The sequence below is a fragment of the Balaenoptera ricei genome, chromosome 7 (genome assembly GCF_028023285.1).
Source record: "Balaenoptera ricei isolate mBalRic1 chromosome 7, mBalRic1.hap2, whole genome shotgun sequence".
NCBI classification, from domain to species: domain Eukaryota; kingdom Metazoa; phylum Chordata; class Mammalia; order Artiodactyla; family Balaenopteridae; genus Balaenoptera; species Balaenoptera ricei.
This window is the reverse complement of record NC_082645.1, coordinates 121,093,716-121,119,429: the sequence shown is the minus strand read 5'-3', so window position 1 is coordinate 121,119,429 and position 25,714 is coordinate 121,093,716. Positions and strand designations below refer to the sequence as shown.

At 55.9% G+C, this 25,714-nt stretch overlaps 1 protein-coding gene across 2 annotated transcripts; it reads right to left on the bottom strand.

Annotated features, from left to right (window-relative positions):
- Positions 1 to 175: 175 nt before the first annotated feature.
- GPR35 (G protein-coupled receptor 35) lies at positions 176 to 23,686 on the bottom strand. Of its 2 annotated transcripts, XM_059927518.1 has the most exons (6): positions 23,558 to 23,584; positions 23,345 to 23,469; positions 7,451 to 7,520; positions 7,082 to 7,160; positions 5,106 to 5,173; positions 176 to 1,453 (listed from the first exon to the last, which is right to left on the bottom strand). In XM_059927518.1, exon 6 carries the CDS (start codon positions 1,441 to 1,443, stop codon positions 526 to 528), a length of 918 nt encoding a protein of 305 aa, XP_059783501.1. In that variant the 5' UTR covers positions 1,444 to 1,453; positions 5,106 to 5,173; positions 7,082 to 7,160; positions 7,451 to 7,520; positions 23,345 to 23,469; positions 23,558 to 23,584; the 3' UTR covers positions 176 to 525. The 2 variants fall into 2 exon arrangements, with proteins under 2 accessions (XP_059783501.1, XP_059783502.1); XM_059927519.1 differs by having other exon boundaries at positions 5,120 to 5,173; positions 23,345 to 23,686.
- Positions 23,687 to 25,714: the final 2,028 nt, after the last annotated feature.

Here is a 25,714-nt window from a genome sequence, read left to right as displayed (position 1 = left end):
GCCCCGCCAGAGCTCCAGACGGATGCGGAGTGGGCAGGGGTGGGAAGCAGGTGGCAGGGCCCGAGGAGAGCCCCCAGGTGGAAAGCTCTAGAAAGTTACCTGGGAAGATGCCCCCAGGCCCCCCACCTCCCACCGTGTGAGTGTGGGTGGCACACACAGAGCCTTGGTGGAGAGCTTTATTCCGGCCCCTGTGGGGCAGCAGCAGAAAGCTGGCCATCAGAGCTTCCCAGCACCCAGAAGGCCCCACCCTCCAGCGCCCCAGATGTACCAGGCTCCGGGTGCAACAGATGTGCAGCCCCACCCAGGGTCCCTGGGGTTGGCCTCGCTCAGGCCTCGTCCTCCTGCCCTCCTCCCTGTTCCTCTTCGGCCCCAGGGGTAGGGGTGTCTCCTCCCCAGGTTCTGTGCCTGGGTTGTTCTGCCCACCTGGGCCTCCTGAAAGTGCCCCCAGCCCCGTCCCGGAACTCCTCGTCTCTGCTCACAGGTCCCCGCCTCGGCAGCGCCTCCCAGGAGCCCGTGGCCCGTCTCCTAGGCCAAGGTCACACACAGAGAGTCCTGGCTCTTGTGGGCCTTGGCCCTGGCGGGGAGGGCGGTCAGCGCAGAGGCTTCCTGGAACTCCTTGGCCATGAAGTAGTAGCAGATGGCGTCCAGGCAGCAGTTGGCATCTGAGAGTCTGCTGGTGATCTGGAGGGCAAGACGGATGGCACAGGTGTGCAGGCCCATGGCCACGCGCAGCGTCAGCACCACGTGGAAGGGCAGGTGGCAGACCACGAACACGGCCAGGTTCGCCAAGACCATGCGGGAGGCCTTCCGGGTGGCTTCGTCCTGGCCCGCGTCGGCGGCTGGCCTCTGGGCCAGGGCGGTCACCACCTGCAGAGAGCAGAAGACCAGCACGGCCAGCGGCAGGTAGAAGCCCAGCAGCGAGAAGACCACGGTGTAGGAATTCTGCCTGGAGCGGCTGGAGAAGCAGAAGCCGCCGTCCTGCATGTCCAGGAACCAGCGAAGCACCAGGGAGCCGAGCACCAGCACCCAGAGCACGGAACACACGGCCACGGCCTGGCGCGGGGAGCGGAGCCCGCGGGCTCGCAGCGGGTGCCGCACGGCCACGTAGCGGTCCACGGCGATGGCCGTGACCAGGCTGATGCTCATGTACCTGTTGGCCAGGTAGATGCCCTGGGAGAGCTGGCAGAGTGGTGTGTCTGTGGTGCTGTTCAGGAAGTGCAGAAAGAAGGGCAGGGCGCACAGCAGGCACAGGTCAGACACGGCCAGGTTGGCCATGTAGACGCGGGTCTCCGTCCAGCGCAGCAGGCGGCAGCACAGCACCCAGAGCGCCAGGCCGTTGAGCAACAGACCCAGCACCAGGAGCCCGCCCATGTAGGTGAGGAAGAGGTACTTGGCCGCCTGGGGCCCGGGGAGCTCCCTGGAGCCACAGGTACTGTTGTTCATGGTCCTGGGGCTGCAGGAGGGGAGAAGGGCGTGAGGCACGCAGGCCGGGAGGGGAGCCTGGGCCCGCCCACCTCCGGCCAGGGATGCAGGCGGCGAGTGCCCACCCCGCAGTCAGGAGCCCCCAGTTCACATTCCCAAAGAAGAAACCGAAAGGAGCTCTGAGGCACCCTCCCGGCCACCCCCCACCAGCTGGGTGGGCGGGGAAGCCAAGGCCTTCAGAGGCCCGCGGGCCCAAGGTGGCACAGTGAGCGGGCCCAGGGCTGGACGCAGCTCCCCTTCCCCTCTCCCGAGCCCTCGTCTGCAGGGACCTGCCTGCCGCTGGGCAGAAAGGAAGGCGGGAGCCCACCGCCCACCTCCAGTCCCAGCCGCCCCAACTCCGCCAGCTTTCAGATCCCAGGGACCCTCACTCTGCCAGCTCTCGGGAGGGGGGGGCCAGCCTCGCCCCAGACCCAGTACCATTCTCACAGGGTAGGGGGACGCTCAGAGGCGACTCCAAGACAGGCCGAGGACAAAGCCCAGGGCCGCCTACTGCCGCCTCCACCCGCTCGGCACACCCAGCTGCAGGTGGTGCCTGAGTCTGACCCACACCTGCACCTCGGTGGGCCGGCATCTGCCCCACCTGGCCTTTCCTGGCTGCTGAGGTTCAGGACAGCAGGGTCCGTGGCTCAGTCAACCAGCTCTCCAGAAAGCTCCAGAACTCCATCTCCCTCCTCCCTCCCTCCCTCCTCCCTTCCTCCCTCCCTCCCTCCAGTCCTTTATCCTCTTCCTGAGGGCACAGTGGCTGCGGCCACCCCAGACACCAGCCTCCCTCCCTCCCTCCGAGACCCTCCCCAGCCCTCTGCCCTGAGGTCCCACTTAGCTTGGCCTGAGGCCGCCTCTGGGGTCGGGGGTCCCCTTGAGCTCCCTGCAGTCAGGTCCATGAGGGCAGCCCTGCTCCTCCAGCTGCAGGCCCGCGGCGCAGAGCCGGCCTTAGGGTGGCACTGGGCGTCGCACACCCTGTCATCAGCAGAAGCACCCGCGTGCCCTCACCCTCCATGCCTCTCGCTCCCCTGGACATGCTCCGTGACACCGCCCAGGACTGCTGGGGTCAGCGGTCTGACATTCCGGGCGTGGCAGATGGTGCAAAGGTCAGGCTCCGGCTTCACCCTGAGCCGGGCAGCACCCAGGGGTGCTGGTGTCAAACGTGTGGGACCACGGAGCACGCATGCGTGAGTGGCGCACGCCCCCCAGACCCCCTCCCATCCCCGCACCTTTGTTTCTCTGGCTGGAAGGGCCAGGAGGTGTGGGGTGGGAGTGGCCTTCCTTCCCCCATGAGCACAGGCCCTCTTGCGGGCTCGCTGACCTTTAGGCGAGGTAGGGAAGGGGGTTCAGTCCACTCAGGGGAGGGCCCACAGCCAGGTTGGCGGGTTCTGCTCCGCCCGCCCCCTCCGCACAAGGAAGGGAAGAATCATCCAGAGCCCAGCGGCCGCAGTGTCAGGTTCACTGGTGCCTGGCCGGGGGTGCCCGTTTCCTCAGCCACGGCCCCCTGGGAGCCTCCAGGCCACAGTCCCCTAGGGAGGCGGGAGCGCCGACTGTAGCCAGAACAGAAGTCTTCCACCAATTATCCCGTTCCATCTCTGCTGAATTTTAAACGGCACGTTCGCCAACAATTAAATTTTCATGGACCCTTTCACTGTGTATGAAATCTCTACAGCCCCTAAAGGAGCCTCTCTCCTCGTTTCTGCAGGATTCTGCTTGTTCTCTCCCTGTTCTGAGCGACACGTCACTCTGCACAGGTTCTGTGACCCCCGGACCCGCGCAGGCAGTCTCCTCAGACCCCGGAACCCACTGGAACAACTGCTGGGTTCCTCCCTTCCTGTCCGCCTGCCCTGCTGGCCGCAGCCAGGCCAGCTGTGTGTGGCACCCCCAGCCCAGAACCCTCGGAGCCTACTGGGAATATCCCCCGATTCTGCAGGCCCAGCTGCCACAGGGGCTCCCCACCCGAGCCGGGTGCAGGGCCTGCCCCTCGCTACTCTGGCCAGCGGTGCCCGCAGCAGTGGATGCTTGCTGTCCCTTCTGGGTCACCCGCGGCCCAGGGCACTGCCTGGGCGGGAGAAGAAGGAGGCGGGCCTGTCCCCTCCCTCGATGCCCTCCACTCAGACGGCTGCCTAGCGTCTGGGCCCCGGTCCACACACCTGGGGGCGTATAGCTTTCAGTGTAGCCTCAGTGTGGCCCAATATTTTGTGCAGGAAAGTTAAAAAATCTAACTGCAGTCTTTCAATTTTCCCTTTTATAACAAAACAAACTAACTGTCAGGGAGAAGGACACCAACTTTGCAAGAGTCTCAAGGTGCACATGAGACTTTGAGGAAATGCCTTGTTCATGGCACCTCATCTCTGTCCTTTAGGGTGAAAAACGTTTGGGGAGTCAAGTCCCAAGGTCCAGCTCCAATAGCGTGGCGTCCCCAGAAGGCACGGCAACAAGTGCATGTCCCTGCTTGTGCCCGGCGAGGGCATGGGGCCCTCTGTGGAGAACAGGGACGCCAGCTGGCCTCCTGCTTGGATGTGCAGACCTGTCACCTCCCACAGACACTGTGCAGCCATTGCCCTGTGGCGGCTAGGGCCCCTTGCAGCACGGCCGGTGCTCAGCGCGCTCGGCTGTCAGGGGCCCTCTGCCAGTTCCTGCTGGGGGAGGCTGGCCCGAGGGGTAGGAGTACCTCAGGGGTGTCACTTCCTGCTCCAGGGGTGACAGTGAGATCAGGCTGCTTCCCCTACGAGACGCAGGAAGCCGCCCTCTGATTATGCGCTGAGATACCTTTGCTGTCAACTGGAGATAAGTCTGCTCGTGTCTGGGAGGTCTGAGCACAGCACAGCCTCCCGCCAGCCCTCCCTGCTGGCCCCCCAAGGAACCCCGCAGACCCCCTGAATGGGATCTGGGGCAGAGAGTGGGCGCAGACCCCCGTTGCCTGGGCACCATAGAGACCTCTGGAGCTGGGACCCCACTTTAGAAATAGCCCAGGATCCAGGACAAGTTTCACAAAGCAGCGCTCACTGTGCTAGGAAAACCCCACTCAGACACCTCCTCTTCCAGCTTCACATGCTTGTCTCAACCCACGGATACATTTCAGAGACTTGAATGAGGTGGGAGTCCAGGCCCTGGGAGACACCCTAAGTTCCTCTGCACTGCTGTCCACGCTCATGCCCCCTTTCTAGAACATCACCTCCCGCAGAGCTCCTCCATCAGGACACTCTGCTGAGGTTCAAACCCTATCCCAGCTCCCGCCTGCTGAGACCCCCATGCCAGCCCGCACCTGCTGAGACCCCATCCCAGTCCCCACCTGCTGAGACCCCCCATGCCAGCCCTCACCTGCTGAGACCCCCATGCCAGCCCCCACCTGCTGAGACCCCATCCCAGCCCTCACTTGCTGAGACCCCATCCCAGCCCTCACCTGCTGAGACCCCCATGCCAGCCCCCACCTGCTGAGACCCCCATGCCAGCCCCCACCTGCTGAGACCCCATCCCAGCCCTCACCTGCTGAGACCCCATCCCAGCCCTCACCTGCTGAGACCCCCATCCCAGCCCTCATCCCGCTCTGAGACCCCCATCCCAGCCCTCATCCCGCTCTGAGACCCCCATCCCAGCCCTCATCCCGCTCTGAGACCCCTGGCCCCAGGGGCACTGACCTGCTGGCACTGACCTGCAGTCAGCCTTGGTTTTCCTCCTGAGCTGCCGAAGCCTTTGCAGGTGCTGCCTGATGGGGGTGGTGGGGAAGCAGGGCTGGGGTGAGCCGGTCCCCCTGACTGTACCCCTCCTTAAAGCCAGCAGGCGGTGGGCGGGCTGATGACAGCAGAGCTGGGGTGGCGGGGCTCCCCACCACCTGCACCAGCCCCACCCCAGGGCTGCCTGGGGGAGTTTCTGGGAGAGGAAGTGGGGTGCCAGAGGCCTCCTGTGTCAACACCTCCAGAGGAGCGGCGTGCTTGCTAAGACGGAGCACGCGCTCTGGAGACGCCCGAGCTAGCGGGTCCAGACCACCGGGCGGCGGGCGGCATCCTCTCCCCGTCGTCTCTGGCCTCTCTGGACGGCGCGAGCCTTTCCCAGGACTGAGCCCCGTGGCTGCGGTCAGTGCCCGCACCCCACCCCGGCACGCTGGCAGGAAGGCCTGCACCTTCGCACGCACCACGCCCACGCTGACGCCGACGCGGTGACCGCCGGCACACGTGGGCTTCTTGCCGCTCGGCTCCAGCCGCCGGCTCGTCCACCAGATGCACCTCATCACACCCACCTCCTCAGGGGCCTTCCTTCCAGACCGTCCCTCCCCTGGTCTAGAGTGTTCTCCTCCCCCGCTCCGCCAGGCCCTCCCGGGGTTGTTCTCTTCTCCCCACTCTGAGCTCAGGGCTGGGAGACCCTGCTCAAAGGGCTATTCCCGCCCCCTGCAGAGCCCACCTCCTTGGGTCCCGCAGCACCTGACCTCAGCACCTCTCTCTGCACAGACTGCGAGGGGCTGGGGAGAGCTCCGACCCCAGCCCTGCCCGTTTCCACAGGTGGAAACTGAGGCCCCGAGAAGGGGAGTGGCTGGCCCAGGCCTCCTAACCCTGGGACCAGGGACCCTGTCCAGAGGCCCCTGAGGCGGGGCCTGGGCTCCACCCTCCAGACCCAGGCCTGAGGGTCCCACCGTGGGCTCCTCCCCTGCCTTGCCTCCTCTCTGCCCGTCCCCCGGCCCCCAGTCTCCCCAGCTTCCTCCGCCGGCCCGTTCCTAGCCTCCCACCCTGCCTGGTGTCCTCCACAGGGCTTCCCCTGAATGTCTCCTGTGTCCTTGTTCTGGCCGGTGGCTGGGACCCCACCCACTCTTGTGCATAGTAGGGCCTCAACAAATCCCATTAACCGGTCAGCAGGGGCCCCAACCGGAGAATCCAACCGGGTGGCCAGTGCCAAGGAACAAGCAGATTCTTGGCCCATAGCGGGCGGGCGCTCTGTAAACAGGAGTGGCCGCAGGCTCAGAACCCTGTCGGCCGGGAGTGGGATGGAGCACCTCTCCCCACCATCCTGCCCCACGGCCCTTCCCTCTACTGGCCCTTCGGCCAGCTCCCTCCCAGTGGAGGGAGCTGGGGCGGCTCAGGGCAGGCCCAGTCCCACTGGATCCCCGGGGCTCCGAGAGGCCTGGCCCATTCTCGCTGCCTGCTGGTCTCAAACCATAAAGGACCCTCCTCAGAGAAGGAGCGGGAAGGACCCCACTGCTGGCACCCCCCGTGGAGCCCCCGGAGCCTCGGTGCTCAGGCTCAGACAGAGCCCCCGCGCCTCGTGCCAGCACCCTCCTCTCCTGCTTGGCACCTGCTAGGGAGCCCACGTGGCAGGCCCGTGGGTGGTGGCGGGCCAGGCGCAGGTCTGAAGGAGGGTCTCTCCTGCCCCTTCCTCCCGGCCCCCCGCCCCTCCGAACGTTTGGGGTTCGAGGGAAAAAGGCTGCTGGCGACAGCTGCAGCTGGGAGATATGCTCACAAGGGTGGAAGTTGGCATCGCTACCCTATCTAGGTGAGCCTCCCTTTGAGGGAAGTGCCCCCCGGGAGGCGGAGTCGCTCCAGCGGAGGCTGTGGACGTGGCCCAGGGCCCCTACCGCACCGCCACCCGGGAACCCCACTGCTTCCGGGAGCCCCCGCCTCCTCACCTCAGGTGGCAGCGAGGCCCCTGCCGTCAGTGTCCAGGAGGGGACAAAGCCCTGAGGGTGGGGGATTCAGGACGCTGGCCTAGAAAGAGGACGAAGGACCCTGAGGACACCCAGGTGGGGTGTCCTGAGCCGGGCAGTGCGGCCACTGGCCAAGGGCCTTGACCCACCCAGGCTGTCCTCCCCAGGCTGCACTCTGTCCACTCCGCCCTCACTCTGCACTACGGTCTGCCCCTCTTCTGTGCCCACCCTCGCCGCCCCACGCGTGGGCAAACGTGCTGGACACGGCTGGCGGGGGGCGGGGGCGGGGGAGATGGCCCAGGTGAGCGTGCCCAGGTGAGCGTGCCCAGCACGGGGGGAGCGTGCACTCACATCGCGAGGCTTCACAGAGGGCAGGTCAGGACCTGGAGGCTTCTTGAAGGAGGAGGCCCTGGAGCTGGACCTGGAAAGTGGGAGGAGCGAAGAGGGGGAGGGGCTTCCTGGAAGATGGAAGGGCGCGAGCAAGGCCTCGGCCCTGGGAACAGAGGCTGGAGATGGAGCCGACAACCTCTCTTGCACAATCCCCAGCACAGCTGGGCGGAGGGGGGAGCTTGACTGCCCGCAGGGAGATGTGGCCGTTGGTGCAGGCAGAGGGGGACCCTGTGCAGCCTGACGGGCCGGGTGGAGGCTGGTCTTCCATTGCGCCTCTCAGCCTGCGGCAAAGGAATGCCGGTCCCACCACCCTGCCTTTAATCTAATATGCTGATTCTTTGTTCATCGTGGATTCTGCATTATCTCTGATGTATTAAAATATCGCACTGAAGGACAGTTTATCTTGATTACTGACTTCTGTGGAGCCTCTTAGATGTGCCGAGGCCGAGGCCTCACTTGCCTCACCCTGGTCCCAGCCCTGGCCCAAGCGCCTGGCCGGGGTGGGCGATGGGGGGCACCCGAGGGCCCTGGGCTCAGCCTTGGGCCTGGTATCCCTGCGGAGCTGAGAGAGAAGGCGTGGACTTCTGTCACTGCAGGAACTTTCTGTTCCCCTCTTCTCTGAAACCAGGCCTGGGAAACATCCCTCCCGCCTCCCGCTGGTTTGGCCAAAAGCCAGCCCGGGGGCCCTGTTATCTGCCCCTGCTATCACCGTAGTGGGGCAAGGCGGGGGTGGCTGCAGGATGCCACGCGGGGGAGTGGAGGAGGATGGGGGGCACATGCCTCAGGAAACTGAGCGGCATGGGGACACGGCGGGGGGGAGGGCGAGGAGGTGACCGGTGCAGGTCGTCCGCGGCGGCATCGCCTTTGCCCTCCTCCCGCTGGCCGGCAGCCCTGCCCTGGACCTCCCCGTCCTGCTCTTACTCACAGGCCCTTCAGCCTTGTCCCGGGTCCTCATGCCGGCCACTCGAGCTCCCGCTCAACACTCCCCCTTGGCGGGTCACCGTCCCTCCCATCCCGCAGGAAAATGAAACACCCTGAACTCCACCCCAAACCTGAACCGCTGCAGGCCCTGTTCGCACTGGGCGGGCTGATTCTCCCCCGCAGGCCCTGGGCCCCGGGGTCCCCCCCTGAGCCGTCAGACCAGCCTCAGCTCCCCAGAGGAAGGCCGGGAGAGGCAGGGGACAGACCCTTCCTGGCCGGGCTGCCCCCTCGCCCCTCCTCTCCGGCACCGTCCCCCCGTCACCCCACCCAGCAGCCGCTGGCCTCTAGGAGCCCTTCTCTGCTGGGCCTGCCCACCCCCGACAGCCCCCCCTCCCGCCTGGTTCTTCCCAGCCTCGCTTCCTTTGTCTCCCTGCAGGTTGGTCTCTCTCTCTCTCTCTCTCTCAAAGGGGCAGTGGATGAACCCAGGCCCCCGGCTCTGCCCCCAGCCTCACAGCCCCTCAGGGGACCCAGCGGTGGGATCCACAGACCAGAGGCACGGCCAGATGCGGCCTCGCGGGCCCGACTGCCCGCCACCTGGGGAGAGCCACCTGGGGAAAGCATCCTTCTGTGACTGGACGATGGGAATTGGCCAGCAAGGGGACGAGGCCAGGAATCAGCCCTCTGCCCTTGGGCGCCATCATGGCACCTTGGCTGGACCCTTGTCTGCTGGAAGCGCACTCAAGTGTCGCTGGCTGGGGTGACACAGTGGCTGGAACTGGACACGAGCCAGGGAGTTGATCCTCATGGGGCAGGAGACCTGGGGTTCTCTGTACTAGACTCCCTACCTTGATATATAGTTGAGCTTTCCCGTAATAAAAAGTTTATAAAAATAGAGACACAGGTGCGTGGCTGGGGAAGGGTCTGTGTTAGGTGGGCAGATGAGGTGGCCGGTCAGCAAGGGGACGTGGAGCGGGAGGGGCTGGCTCCCTGAGTCTAGCTCTTCGGCCCGAGGTGCCCTCAACCCGAGACTTGCTCTGTGCCAAGCCCGGCGCTCACCCGGCCGCCAGCGCAGGGCCTCGGGAACGACCTGTGACTCATCTCCGTGCACTGCCCGCTGGCCAGGCGGAGAGGGGACAGCACCACAGAAGTGGTCTGAGGGGCAGGGAAAGCCAAGGCCTCGGCCCGTGTGGGCGGAGAGGAGGGGACGGGCACGCAGCAGCCGGCAGCTCTGCCACCCGCCTCCCTCCTAGACCCCACCTGCTGCCCGCCAGCCCCGCCTGGCTCAGCTGCAGATGCCGCCCCAGCCAGCAGGGGCCCTCCCGCGGGAAGGCCTCCAGCCCCTGCCCCTGCGGCCGCCACCTCTGTCCTTCCACAAAGCCACTACATGGCCTCTGAGACCCGCCCTGCTCACCACCCCCCACCCCGTTCGCTCATTCGTTCACCCACTCAGCAAATGCGGCTGAGCGGGGAAGGGTGCGGGCAGGAGGGCAGGGGGTGCCAGAGCCCCAGCAGCCGCCCTCAGGGCCTGGCTGTGCCTGTGGACAGGGGACGGGGAGGCCAGCTTCCACGGGCCACCTTTGGACGCCCACTGTGTCCCCCGCACGGGCTCGTGTTTCCCCCTCTAACGGTGGAGTCAGTGGGACGCAGCCAGAGAGGGAGAGCACCGGGCGTGGAAACACCAGGGAGGACGTGGCGGCCACGCTGCCTGCCTGCCCTCGGCCTCTGGCCTCCACTGCCACCCGGGCCCCACCCGGCCAGTGAGCCCACGGGGGGCAGGCTCTGAGTGGCCCAAGGATGGCTGCCCTGTTTCCAGGAGCGAGCAGGCACGTCCGGGGCGGGAGCCTGTGGTCCTCTGGTCAGACGGCCAGCGCTCCAGACGCTCTCCAGGCTCTGGACTGTCCCCCCATCTGTGACCATCGCACAGGCCAGGGGCCCGGCGGACAGAGGCCATGGGTCCAGGGCACGCACTCCGGGGCCCTGGGGCGGGCATCTGTGGCGTCCGGCATCCCGGCGCCCCTGCTCTCCCACTTCAAGCTCCCCCAGCTGGTCCCCCTCGTAAACCCCTGGTGCCCCCAGGCAGACCCCGCCTCCGCCCCCCTATGCTCTGCAGCCCCTTCCTTCCCCCCGTGCTCCCTTCGCCCTGGGACCCCGTGGCGCCCAACAGAGGCCAAGCCAGGGATGTCCAGTCCTCTCCCAGCTGGCTGAGGGCAGGGGCGCCTGAGGGCCCATCGGGCCTCCTCTGGGACGGCTCCCAGGCTGCCCACTCCGCCTCCTGCCCTGAACCCCGGGACCCCTCCCGCAGGGGCAGTGGGTGGGCCGTGGTGCTGGTCCAACCGCAGGTTCCTGCCTGCTCCAGGGCCTCCTTCCCCTTTCTCTGCCCGGGGTTTCTCTGCCTGGAAGGCAGCTGCTGGCCCCAGGCCAGCCCCCTCTGGGACACCACGTCCCCGGGCGGCCCTCCAGCACCAGCGCCCCGCCTGGCCTCGGGCTTCCCTTCCCAGCAGAGATGGCCATCCCGGCCCGCGCCGCCCCGCTCGGGCATCCCCTGCCCACTCTCCACCCTCCTTCCTCACCGGGTGGCCACTCCCCTGCAGGGGCCCCCACTGCCCAACAGCAGCTCCCAGGCCCTGCTCCCGGCGGCGACCTCAGGCTGGGGAGTCTGATGGGCAGAGAGCAACCCAAGTGTGTGCCCAGCACACACCATCCTTGCCTTAAAGTCAGCAGCTGGATTCAGAGCAGGAGGGGCGCGTCTCCCTTGAAAGGGTCCTGTCTCTCCATGAGGGGTTCTCCCCATCCCCCCTACCCTAAGGGCAGCCAGCCTCTAGCTCAGGCTGGTTTCAGCCAGTCTGTCTGGGGCGAGCCCAACTTAACAAGCACCCCACCCACCTATGCACATGTATGTATATACACATGCATGTACATACACATGCATGCACACACACACACGCACACACGCGTACATAGACACACAGACACAATCACAGGCACACATACATGTACACCCATATATGTGTACATGCATGCACGTATATGTACATGCACACACACCACAGCGGTTCAGGGCGGATTCATGGCCCTACCCTTGCACCTGCTCACCCTCACCTGGGCCACCAACCTCTGCTCTTACCTCCCCCACCTGCCCGTCCTGGGCCCCTTGCGGCAGGCCCGCCACCCCATCCACCAGCTGTTCGTTTCCCCCCACTATCTGCTGAGCGCTTTCCGGCGGCCCCTGAGCCGAGCAGCTGGTCTCCTGCTCGAGGTCAGAGTCAGTCTGCACAGCCCCATGCGGTGGGGTTGCACTTCGAGGAAGTCAGCACTGGGGCAGATTGGTCAGGCTGCAGGGCTGTGGAAAGCTGCTGGGGCTGCTCCCGTTTGGATAAGCGGCCAGGAGACGGGTGGGGCCTGCGGAACCTGCCCTGGGGGGCGGCTGGCTGCAAGAGCAGCTGCCGAAGCAGGACAGAGCACGACTTGTGAGACCGGTCCCCAGGGAAGCGCTGCCGGCCGAGAGGATGGGCCCCCTGTCGGCCATGGTGCTTCGATGCCCCCCCTGCTGCACTTCCCCTTCTGGAGAAGCCTGGCCTGGGTCTGGCTGACTGCTTGCCTCCCCTGGGGGCCCAGCCCTCTGCAGAGCCTGGCTAGAGGGCAGTACGGTGCCTCAGGCCCACACGTTCTCCCAAAAGACGTCTGCACGCACAGTGTCTGCTTCTCCCAACCCCTCCTCACTCAGCCACTGGGGTTTGGGACCCACCATGGTCGGCACATAGAGGCATCCGCCCTGAGGGCCCTCTGGCTGCCATGTCGTGGACCCAGCAGGCCCTGGCAGACCACCTTGTCCCATCTCCCAGCAGCGTTTGGCAGAGATGAACCATCCCTAGTTCTTTACTTTTAAAATGTTTTAATAAAATGTTAACTAGGTCTAAGTGCACACCAGGTACCTGTGCACAGGTAAGGAGGAGGTCCTCAGATGACCTTTGAGGCGCCCTTGCATACTGTCTGGATCTGGCAGCAGGACCCAGGGGACAGGCTAACTGCTGGGCCACTGCCCTTCTGGCTCTGTGACGGTGGTGCACTCGCCTTATTTTGCTCTTTCCTCTCTGGCTTCTCCTCTCACATCCCTGTTGTTCTCCATGTGGGTCCCTAACTTGGGGTTCGCTGGGGTTTGGTCCTGGGCCCTTTCTCGCCCCATCACACACTCTCCATACAGATTCACCCAGTCCTGTTGATTCAAGTATCACCCCTATGCCCTGACCCCTCTGCCAGCTCCAGCCCAGACCTCTGGACCACACATGGACTGTCCACAAGGCATCTTCTCTTGGACATATAACAAGCACTTTAAGCGCAACTTGACCAGAACTGACCACGTCATCAAGCCCCTTCATCATACCCCCATGCTGTAATCTTCCTTCAAAGTTCCCCATCTCAGAGAATGATCCCTCTTGTTGCCCAGGCCAGATATTTGAGTGTCATTCTTAACACACAAATTTCCCCTCCCTCCTACATCTAATCAGTCATTGATAAGTTAAATATGCAGATTGTAAGCCCAATAGCAACCATTGAAAAGATAAAACAGAGAGGCATAATAAATAAACCAACAGAGGAGATAAATGGAATACAAAACAAAGTACTCAATTAATCCAAAAGTGGGAGGAAAAGAGACAAAGAATAGATGAGATAAATAGAAAACAATCGCAAGATGGTAGATCTAACCCAACCATATCAATAATTACATTAAATATAACTGGTCTAAACACTACAATTAAAAGGCAAAAATTATCAAACTGGTTACAAAAGCAAAAAGTGACAATACACTCTCTAAATGATATACACTTTAAACAAACAGATAGATTAAAAGTAAAAAGTGAAAACAAAGTGAAAGAATGGAAGAAGATGTAAAATGAAAACACTAATCATAAGAAATTTGGGATGGCTATATTGGTATCTAAGTAGACTTCAGTACAGGGACTCTTACTGGAGATAAAAAGGTGACACTTCCTATTGATAAAAGGATCAACTCAGAAGAATAAATAGACAAATCCACACTTATGATAGGTTATTCTGACACTCCTCTCTCAGTAACTGAGAAAAAATTATTAAGGATATAGTAGACTTGAACAACATCAATCGACTTGCCCACACCTATGTCCACAGAGCAGCATGCCCAACAAGAGCAGAATACACATTCTTTTCAAGTACACATGAATAGTCTCCAAAATAGGCCATATACTGGGCCAGAAAGCAAGTCTCAAAACAATTAAAAGGATTTAAATCATATAGAATATGTTCTTCAAATACAACACAACTAAATGAGAAATCAGTAGCAAAAAATATAAGCTATCTAAAGAATGCCCAAATATTTGGAAATTAAGCAACATAAGTATAATAAACTCAAGGTTAAGTAAATAATCAAAGGGAAATCAGGGCTTCCCTGGTGGTGCAGTGGTTAAGAATCCGCCTGCCAATGCAGGGGACACGGGTTCGAGCCCTGGTCCAGGAAAATCCCACATGCTGCGGAGCAACTAAGCCCGTGCACCACAACTACTGAGCCTGCGCTCTAGAGCCTGTGAGCCACAACTACTGAAGCCCGCGTGCCTAGAGTCCGTGCTCTGCAACAAGAGAAGCCACCGCAATGAGAAGCCTGTGCACCGCAACAAAGAGTAGCCCCCACTCTCTGCAACTAGAGAAAGCCCACGTGCAGCAACGAAGACCCAACACAGCCAAAAATAAATAAACAAAATAAATAAATTTATAAAAAAAAAGGGAAATTAGAAAATATTTTGAACTAATTAATAATGAAAACACAACTTATCAATATCTGTGAGATAAAGCTAATGCAGTGTTTAGAGAAAAACTTATAGCTTTAAGTGCTAATACTGGGAAAGAGAAAAGGCCTACAATCATTCATCTAAGATTTCACTTTGGGAAGCTAAAAAACAACAACAACAAACTAAACCCAAGTAAGTAGAAGAAAGGAAATAAGAAAAGGTAAAAGTAATATAATAGAAAAATCAATAAAATAGAAGGTGGTTCTTTGAAAAGATCAATGAAGCTGGTAAACCTCTGGCTAAACTGATCAAGAAAAAAAAATCCAGACAAAGGATCATTCACTCCTTGATCAGCTAGAGGCAATGGAGCTCAGACTGGATACAAACAGACTGACTTTAAATCCCAGCGCTTGCTACTTACTAGCTGTGGCCAGATGATCTCTGTGTTCCTCTTTATCCTCATTTTGTAAAACACACATAATACAAGATTATGTATTGGAGCCTGAACCAAGATGACGGAGTAGAAGGACGTGCTCTCACTCCCTCTTGCAAGAACACCAGAATCACAACTAACTGCTGAATAGTCATTGACAGGAAGACACTGGAACTCACCAAAAATGATACCCCACATCCAAAGACAAAGGAGAAGCCACAATGAGAAGGTAGGAGGGGCGCAATCACAATAAAATCAAATCCCATAACTGCTGGCTGGGTGACTCACAAACTGGAGGACAATTATACCACAGAAGTCCACCCACTGGAGTGAAGGTTCTGAGCCCCACGTCAGGCTTCCGAACCTAGGGCTAGGGCAACGGGAGGAGGAATTCCTAGGGAATCAGACTTTGAAGGCTAGTGGGATTTGATTGCAGGACTCTGACAGGACTGGGGGAAACAGAGACTCCACTCTTGGAGGGCACACACAAAGTAGTGTGTGCATCGGGACCCAGGGGAAGGAGCAGTGACCCCAGGGGAGACTGAACCAGACCTACCTGCTAGTGTTGGAGGGTCTCCTGCAGAGGCAGTGGGTGGCTGTGGGTCACCGTGAGGACAAGGACACTGGCAACAGAAGTTCTGGGAAGTACTCCTTGGCGTGAGCCCTCCCAGAGTCTGCCATTAGCCCCACCAAAGAGCCTGCAGGCTCCAGTGTTGGGTCACCTCTGGCCAAACAATCAACAGGGAGGGAACCCAGCCCCACCCATCAGCAGTAAAGCAGATTAAAGTTTTACTGAGCTCTGCCCACCAGAGCAACAGCCAGCTCTACCCACCACCAGTCCCTCCCATCAGGAAACTGGCACAAGGCCCTTAGATAGCCTCATCCACCAGAAGGAAGACAGCAGAAGCAAGAAGAACTACAATCCTGCAGCCTGTGGAACAAAAACCACATTCACAGAAAGATAGACAAGATGAAAAGGCAGAGGGCTATGTACCAGATGAAGGAACAAGATAAAACCCCAGAAAAACAACTAAATGAAGTGGAGATAGGCAACCTTCCAGAAAAAGAATTCAGAATAATGATAGTGAAGATGATCCAGGACCTCAGAAAAAGAATGGAGGCAAAGATCGAGAAGATGTAAGAAATGTTTAACAAAGACCTAGAAGAATTAAAGAACAAACAGAGATGAACAATACAATAACTGAAATGAAAACTACACTAGAAGGAATCAATAGCAGAATAACTGAGGCAGAAGAACGGATAAGTGACCTGGAAGACAGAATGGTGGAATTCACTACCGCAGAACAGAATAAAGAAAAAAGAATGAAAAGAAATGAAGACAGCCTAAGAGACCTCTGGGACAACATGAAACGCAACAACCTTCACATTACAGGGGTCCCAGAAGGAGAAGAGAGAGAGAAAGGACCCGAGAAAATATTTGAAGAGATTATAGTTGAGAAGTTCCCTAACATGGGAAAGGAAATAGCCACCCAAGTCCAGGAAGCACAGAGAGTCCCATACAGGATAAACCCAAGGAGAAACACGTCGAGACACATAATAATCAAATTGGCAAAAATTAAAGAAAAAGAAAAATTATTGAAAGCAGCAAGGGAAAAACAACAAAAAACATACAAGGGAACTCCCATAAGGTTAACAGCTGATTTCTCAGCAGGAACTCTACAAGCCAGAAGGGAGTGGCATGATATACTTAAAGTGATGAAAGCGAAGAACCTACAACCAAGATTACTCTACCCAGCAAGGATCTCATTCAGATTTGATGGAGAAATCAAAAGCTTTACAGACAAGCAAAAGCTAAGAGAATTCAGCACCACCAAACCAGCTCTACAACAAATGCTAAAGGAACTTCTCTAAGTAGGAAACACAAGAGAAGAAAAGGACCTACAAAAACAAACCCAAAACAATTAAGAAAATGGTCATAGGAACATACATATCGATAACTACCTTAAACGTGAATGGGTTAAATGCTCCAACCAAAAGACACAGGCTTGCTGAATGGATACAAAAACAAGACCCATATATATGCTGTCTACAAGAGACCCACTTCAGACCTAGGGACACATACAGACTGAAAGTGAAGGGATGGAAAAAGATATTCCAGGCAAATGGAAATCAAAAGAAAGCTGGAGTAGCAATACTCATATCAGATAAAATAGACTTTAAAATAAAGAATGTTACAAGAGACAAGGAAGGACACTACATAATGATCAAGGGATCAATCCAAGAAGATATAACAATTGTAAATATATATGCACCCAACATAGGAGCACCTCGATACATAAGGCAACTGCTAACAGCTATAAAAGAGGGAATCGACAGTAACACAGTCATAGTGGGGGACTTTAACACCTCACTTACACCAATGGACAGATCATCCAAAATGAAAATAAACAAGGAAACAGAAGCTTTAAATGACACAATAGACCAGACAGATTTAATTGATATTTATAGGACATTCCATCCAAAAACAGCAGATTACACTCTTTTCTCAAGTGCGCACGGAACATTCTCCAGGAGAGATCACATCTTGGGTCACAAATCAAGCCTCAGTAAATTTAAGAAAATTGAACTCATATCAAGCATCTTTTCTGACCACAATGCTATGAGATTAGAAATCAATTACAGGGAAAAAAACATAAAAAACACAAACACATGGAGTCTAAACAATACGTTACTAAATAACCAAGAGATCACTGAAGAAATCAAAGAGGAAATCAAAAAATACCTAGAGACAAATGACAATGAAAACACGACAATCCAAAACCTATGGGATGCAGCAAAAGCAGTTCTAAGAGGGAAGTTTATAGCTATACAAGCCTACCTCAAGAAACAAGAAATATCTCAAATAAACAATCTAACCTTACACCTAAAGGAACTAGAGAAAGGAGAACAAAGAAAACCCAAAGTTAGCAGAAGGAAAGAAATCATAAAGATCAGAGCAGAAATAAATGAAATAGAAACAAAGAAAACAATAGCAAAGATCAATAAAACTAAAAGCTGGTTCTTTGAGAAGATAAACAAAATCGACAAACCATTAGCCAGACTCATCAAGAATAAGAGCGAGAGGACTCAAATCAATAAAATTAAAAATGAAAAAGGAGAAGTTACAACAGACACTGCAGAAACACAAAGCATCCTAAGAGACTACTACAAGCAACTCTATGCCAATAAAATGGACAACCTGGAAGAAATGGACAAATTCTTAGAAAGGTATAACCTTCCAAGACTGAACCAGGAAGAAACAGAAAATATGAACAGACAGATCACAAGTAATGAAATTGAAACTGTGATTAAAAATCTTCCAACAAACAAAAGTCCAGGACCAGATGGCTTCACAGGTGAATTGTATCAAACATTTAGAGAAGAGCTAACACCCATCCTTCTCAAACTCTTCCAAAAAATTGCAGAGGAAGGAACACTCCCAAACTCATTCTATGAAGCCACCATCACCCTGATACCAAAACCAAAGATACTACAAAAAAAGAAAACTACAGACCAATATCACTGATGAATATAGATGCAAAAATCCTCAACAAAATACTAGCAAACAGAATCCAACAACACATGAAAAGGATCATACACCATGATCAAGTGTGATTTATCCCAGGGATGCAAGGATTCTTCAATATACGCAAATCAATCAATGTGATACACCATATTAACAAATTGAAGAAGAAAATCCATATGATCATCTCAATAGATGCAGAAAAAGCTTTTGACAAAATTCAACACCAATTTATGATAAAAACTCTCCAGAAAGCGGGCATAGAGGGAACCTACCTCAACATAATAAAGGCCATATACGACAAACCCACAGCTAACATCATTCTCAATGGTGAAAAACTGAAAGCATTTCCTCTAAGATCAGGAACAAGACAAGGATGTCCACTCTCACCACTATTATTCAACATAGTTTTGGAAGTCCTAGCCACAGCAATCAGAGAAGAAAAAGAAATAAAAGGAATACAAATTGGAAAAGAAGAAGTAAAACTGTCACTGTTTGCAGATGACATGATACTATACATAGAGAATCCTAAAGATGCCACCAGAAAACTACTAGAGCTAATCAATGAATTTGGTAAAGTTGCAGGATACAAAATTAATGCACAGAAATCTCTTGCATTCCTATATACTAATGATGAAAAATCTGAAAGAGAAATTAAGGAAACACTCCCATTTACCATTGCAAAAAGAAGAAGAAAATACCTAGGAATAAACCTACCTAGGGAGACAAAAGACCTGTATCCAGAAAACTTAAGACACTGATGAAAGAAATTAGGGCTTCCCTGGTGGCGCAGTGGTTGAGAGTCTGCCTGCCAGTGCAGGGGACGTGGGTTCGAGCCCTGGTCTGGGAAGATCCCACATGCCGCAGAGCAACTAAGCCTGTGAGCCACAACTACTGAGCCTGCGCGTCTGGAGCCTGTGCTCCGCAACAAGAGAGGCCGCGACAGTGAGAGGCCCGCGCACCGCGATGAAGAGTGGCCCCCGCTCACCACAACTGAAGAAAGCCCTCGCACAGAAACGAAGACCCAACACAGCCAAAAATAAATAAATAAATAAATAAATTTATTAAAAAAAAAAAATTAAAGATGATACCAACAGATGGAGAGATATACCATATTCTTGGATTGGAAGAATCAATATTATGAAAATGATTATACTACCCAAAGCAATCTACAGATTCAATGCAATCCCTATCAAATTACCAATGGCATTTTTTACAGAACTAGAACAAAAAATCTTAAAATTTGTATGGAGACACAAAAGACCCCGAATAGCCAAAGCAGTCTTGAGGGAAAAAAGCGGAGCTGGAGGAATCAGACTCCCTGACTTCAAACTATACTACAAAGCTACAGTAATCAAGACAATATGGTAATGGCACAAAAACAGAAATATAGATCAATGGAACAAGATAGAAAGCCCAGAGATAAACCCACACACCTATGGTCAACTAATCTATGACAAATGGAGGCAAGGATATAAAATGGAGAAAAGACAGTCTCTTCAATAAGTGGTGCTGGGAAAACTGGACAGCTACATGTAAAAGAATGAAATTAGAACACTCCCTAACACCATACACAAAAATAAACTCAAAATGGATTAGAGACCTAAATGTGAGACCGGACACTATAAAACTCTTAGAGGAAAACATAGGAAGAACACTCTTTGACATAAATCACAGCAAGATCTTTTTTGATCCACCTCCTAGAGTAATGGAAATAAAACCAAAAATAAACAAATGGGACCTAATGAAACTTAAAAGCTTTTGCACAGCAAAGGAAACCATAAACAAGACGAAAAGACAACCCTCAGAGTGGGAGAAAATATTTGCAAATGAATCAACAGACAAAGGATTAATCTCCAAAATATATAAACAGCTCATGCAGCTCAATATTAAAAAAACAAACAACCCAATCCATAAATGGGCAGAAGACCTAAATAGACATTTCTCCAAAGAAGGCATACAGATGGCCAAGAAGCACATGAAAAGCTGCTCAACATCACTAATTATTAGGGAAATGCAAATCAAAACTACAATGAGGTATCACCTCACACCAGTTAGAATGGGCATCATCAGAAAATCTACAAACAACAAATGCTGGAGAGGGTGTGGAGAAAAGGGAACCCTCTTGCACTGTTGGTGGGAATGTAAATTGATACAGCCACTATGGAGAACAATATGGAGTTCCTTAAAAAACTAAAAATAGAATTACCATATGATCCAGCAATCCCATTACTGGGCATATACCCAGAGAAAACCATAATTCAAAAAGACACATACAGCTTGGTGTCAGTCTATTTATCTCTTGTAAAAATAAAATACAGTGTGTGTGTGGAAAAAAAAAAAAAAAAGACACATACACCCCAATGTTCATTGCAGCACTATTTACAATAGCCAGGTCATGGAAGCAACCTAAATGCCCATCGACAGATGAATGGATAAAGAAGTTGTGGTACATATATACAATGGAATACTACTCAGCCATAAAAAGGAACGAAACTGGGTCATTTGTTGAGACGTGGATCCATCTACAGACTGTCATACAGAGTGAAGTAAGTCAGAAAGAGAAAAGCAAATATCATATATTAACGCATATATGTGGAACCTAGAAAAATAGTACAGATGAACCGGTTTGCAGGGTAGAAATGGAGACACAGATGTAGAGAACAAACGTTATGGACACCAAGGGGGGAAAGCAGCAGGGGGGTGGTGGTGGGATGAATTGGGAGATTGGGATTGACATGTATACACTATGGGTATAAAATGGACGACTAATAAGAACCTGCTGTAAAAATAAATAAATAAAACAAAATTAAAAAAAAAATCCATAAATTACTAATATCAAGAATGAAGGAGGACACATCACTTAGATCCTACAGACATTAGAAGAATGATAAAGGAACATTATTAATAACTGTATGCAGAGACATTTGACAGCTCAGTTGAAATTCACAAATTCCTTGAAAGTCACAACTTGCCAAAATTTGTACAAGAAATATAAAATTTGAATAACCTGTATCTATTAAAGTTGTTGAATTTATAATTAAAAACCTTTCCACAAAGAAAACTCCTGACCCAGATGATGTCACTGGTGAATTCCATCAAACATTTGAGGATGAAATAATGCTAATCTTAAAGACTTTCTGAAAATAAATAAGGAGGAACACTTCCCAACACATTTTCAAAGACAAGTTTTACCCTCATAGCAAAACTAGACAAAGATGTTATTACAAGAAAACTACGGATTAACATCATGTATGAACATAGACACAAAAATCCTTAATAAAATATTTTTAGCTGATTGAATCCAGCAATATAGAAACCAAATAATCCACCATGCACAAGTATCCCAGGATTGTAAGGTTTATTTTAACATTAGAATGTCCATCAATATAATTCGCTATACTAATAAAATAAAGGAGAACATAATCCTCTTAATAGGCGCAAAAAAAATCATTTTACAAAATTCAATACCCATTTATGATAGAAACTCTCAGCAAACTAGGAATGGAAAACAGGTATGCTCAAAACCACAAAATATTGCTGAGAGAAATTAAGATGTCAAAAATGGATAGCTACACCATGCTCATGGATTTGAAGGTCCCAATTCTCCTCACGTCCATCTGCATAACCAAACCTATTAAGTAAGCATCAAGCATCACGTGCTGCGGGCTTTGCTTTCCAAGCAGACCACAGCACTGCCCTCTCCCCTCAGCGCCCACCCCCGCCCCCGCCCGCCGGGACACCCTCCTGTCTCGCTTGCAAGAAGGCGGCAGTCTTCTGGTCGGTCCCCTCCCCCAAGTCCGTTCCTGAGACTTCAGCCAGAGACAGATGTCAAATAGGCACACGTGGGGCCCTGCTTGAAACTGCCATGGCTGCCACTGCCCAAGACGTGAGGCCCAAGCTCCTGGAACGGCCTCGGGACCCTCACATACTTCTCCAGCCTCAGCTCTTGCCTTGTTCCCCAAGCCCACTCCCCGCACTGCAGGCACAGAAAGCTTCTTTCCATTCTCTGAGGGTGCCCGGTTCTTCCGCCAGCCCCTGCCCTGCACCTGGCAGACCCCAGGCTGGTCGAAGACCACCCCAGCCCCACCGCCACCCCCATGCGTCATCTATCATTGTCATTGTCATGACTCTCTGGGTGACCTGTGTGCAGATGGTCCAACCTGGGGACCCTGCATGCCTGAAGCTGCACGTGCTCACAGAGGGGCTTCAGCGTGAAGGGACCGGGGGAGCAAGGTGGCGGACAGGGATCGCAGATGCCGGCGGGTCCCGTCCATGGGGCTTGGGGGATGAGGGGGGAGCCCACAGAGACATGCACACGTCTGCCCAGGCCCCGGAACCTGCAGGGGACCTGGCCTGGCCCCGGACGGGGCAGCCGCAGCCCAGCCCAAGCCAGTGCTGGTCCTCACCCTGCAGCCTCACCTCCTGGGTGATCTGTGAAGGGACCAGGAGCCCCAGGCAGCTGAGGACAGGCCCCGGCCCTGTGGCGGGGGGGGGGGGGGGGGGGGGGGCGGGGCAGCGGGGTGGGAGGCGGGAGGCTGAGGAAATCGTGCACAAGATTGCCCCTGACTAAACCTCCACGGCCACTGGCCCCAGGGACCCTGAGTGAGCAGGGCTCCCAGGCCATACTCGGGGCTGTGCAGGCTGGGCAGACGCAGCCCGTACTCGCCAGGGACCAGAGAGGAATGGCCTGAAGGTCGCTGCACAGACTGGACCGCCCCCGGGCTGCAGCCAGAACCCTGGAGACGGACAGGGCCCCGGAGCGGCAGAGCTGCGCACTCCTGGGACTGGCGAGCCCAGCCTGCCCGCAAAGCTCGTCCTCTCAACTGGAGAAGCCTCTTCCTCTGATGGAGCACCATGCCCAAGGCCACGTGCTGTGTCCCCAGGAGCAAAGTGACTTTTCCCTTCACTTCAAACGGCAGTAAAAGCTAGGTTAATCTGTTAAACATCAGGGAAGAAAATAAAATTCAGTAAAACTAAAAGAGGCATACATGGGACACTGCGCAAGGCATACTTATGAGTGGAGAGAGACAGAGACAGAGACAGAGAGATAGAGATGGAGAGAAAAGGGCCTGGAGCATCTGAGAGCCTTGGCCCTGGCCTGGCTGGGCCTGTCCAGCTCACTCTGGCCCCATCCTGCCTCCTGCTCAGGAAGCCCTGCCCCGCCGGGCCCCCTCCCTGACAATCTGCTCTCAGGGCACCAGGATCTCGATACTCACCCCAGAAGCTCTGCCGCCCCCAAGGCTGACCAGGCCTAGGGAGGGAGGGAGGATGGCGGGAGAGAAGATCAGGGTCGGGACTGAGTAGGGCTCGGTTCCCACTGAGGAGGCACTGCCTCCTGTGCCTGGAGCAGGAAGTGATAAACACAAAACTCAAGCAGGTGGTTCAGGGCAAAGTCCGCAGGGAGAGCCCGGGAAAGGAGGCATCCTCACCTGCACACCCCCCGGCCCGCCCATCTGGGTCAGCCAGGGCCACGGCACATGGGAGGGAGGTGGTCTTTACCCAGTGGCATGTCCACAGAACAGGGACCCCAGGCAGCGCCTGGCCCTGGACACAGCCCCGGGCTCAGCACCGGGCACTCAGCTCGGTGTGGGTTCCCTGGAGCCCAGGTGGGCCCAGAGTAGGGTCCCAGTCTGTGTCAGTCAATACAGTGGAGGGTTGAGGCAGCAGTGGGCGCCCCTGGGGCCCCAGGCCCTCCCAGAGCCTGCGGGGGCCCTGCCTTCTGCAGTGCCCCCCGACCCGGGGGATCCTGCACTGGGCCTGGGGGCCAGCATCAGACATGATATTAAGCAAGGCCCGAGGTTTCTAACGCATCAGGAGTTCCACGATGGGCAGGAGGGGGCACGGCCACCGCAGCTGGACGGGCTCAGACCCTGCAAGACCTCGGGGAGCAGGTCCCCTTCCTTCACTCCCCTCGTCGGCAGACCTGGGCTGAGCCGGACCCCACCCAAGCAGACGCATCCAGACCCAGGACTGCAGGGCCAACCATAGGGCCAGAGCGCGGGCACGGGACACCCTGTCAGTGTGGCCAGAGCCTGGACAGCAAGGACACTGGAGCCCAGAGAACACAAGCTGCGCTGGCGGTGGCTCAGCTAGGAGGTGACCGCGTGGAGCGGACCCGGGCCTGCCTGGCTCCTGAGGCTGGCCTGGGGACGGGCCCCCTTCAGCTCAGCCGGCCGGTGGCCACTGTGACGGGATGATGTAACAGCTGGCGCAAGCCGGGGGCTGATGGCAGGAGGGGGCCTGGGGCTTGGGGCACGGAGGCCACCCCCGACGGCGCCCTGCCTCTCGGTGCCCAGACTCTGCTTCCTCTGGCTCAGTAAACGAGGCCAGCGCCCACTGCGCCGGCCGTGACCTAGAAGCCCAGGTGGTGGGCGCCTTCCCATCTGCAGCGGCCGCGGTCCTGGCCTTCAAACGACCCCGCCGTGGGACCCAGATGGGGCCCTCGCCCAGCGAGGGACCAGGACTCTCCCCAGACGGGCACAGCGAGGGTGTCTGGCCGAGGGGAACCGTGAGCCACCCCACGGGCTCCTGGGGAGAAGCCGGCAGCGTCCCGCCCTCTGCCCCGGGAAGGCCCACCCGTGCCTTCTGGGGTTCTGGGAGTCCTGGCGCCTTGCCCAGGGTGGGAGGCCGATGGTGTTGGGGCAGTTGGCAGCATTTTACTTTTCAGGCCCCTTTGGAAGGGTGGCGCTCCGCAGGGCCCCCGTCTGAACCCTCAGGGGGGGTGAGACAGTGCACTGACTTTCTCTATTTTCATGTAAATGAAGTGCCTCAAAGTGAAGCAAGTGGGGAAGGGAAGGGGATCAGTGGATGACAAGAGTTGAGACGCGGTGGCCCAGCTCGAGTGCGCCCCCCGGAGGCCTCCCCAGACCGCCCCGGTGGAGCAGGGAGCCCCAGGCTGGCCCGAGGGAGAGGTGTCCGGCACACAGCTGGCTGGCAGTGACACTGGTCGTCCAGGCGGGGCCATCGGGTGAGCTGGCTGACTGCAGAAGGGCTTTGAGGCTGGGCAGGGACGTGTGGGTCTTGAGGCACCCTCCCCCCCCCCCCCCCACAGCCGATCTCAGGACAGGGCTCTTCAAGGCAGTGGCAGCTGCAGAGAGCACACGCACCCTGTGGAGACTTAGAGAGAAAGTCCACTCCAGGGAAGCCTGCGGCCGCGGCTCAAGAATCAGGAGCAGCCTGTCTCAGTCGCTGCCAGGACAAAACACCGCAGGCTCGGAGGCTTAACCACAGACATTGATTTCTCCCAATTCTGGAAGCTGGAAGTCCAAGGTCAAGGCACTGGCCAATTTGGTTCCTGGCGGAGGCCCCCATCCTGGCTTGCGAGAGCCGCCTTCTGTGCCCTCACATGAAGCTCTGCTACCTCTTCTAAGAACACCCAAGGGGTAACCTGCCGGGGAGACTGAGCCAGGCGGGGTGTAAACACCCTGCATTTAAGCCCCATGTGGGACTCTGGATGCACGTGTCAGACCTCCCCTCCTTCCCTTATAAACATCCTGCACCCCAAACTTGTTTCCGTGTCGGCCTCCGAGGTCCAAGAAGAGTTGATACCCCGGGGTTTGGAGCTGGATCACCCACTGCGCCTGGCG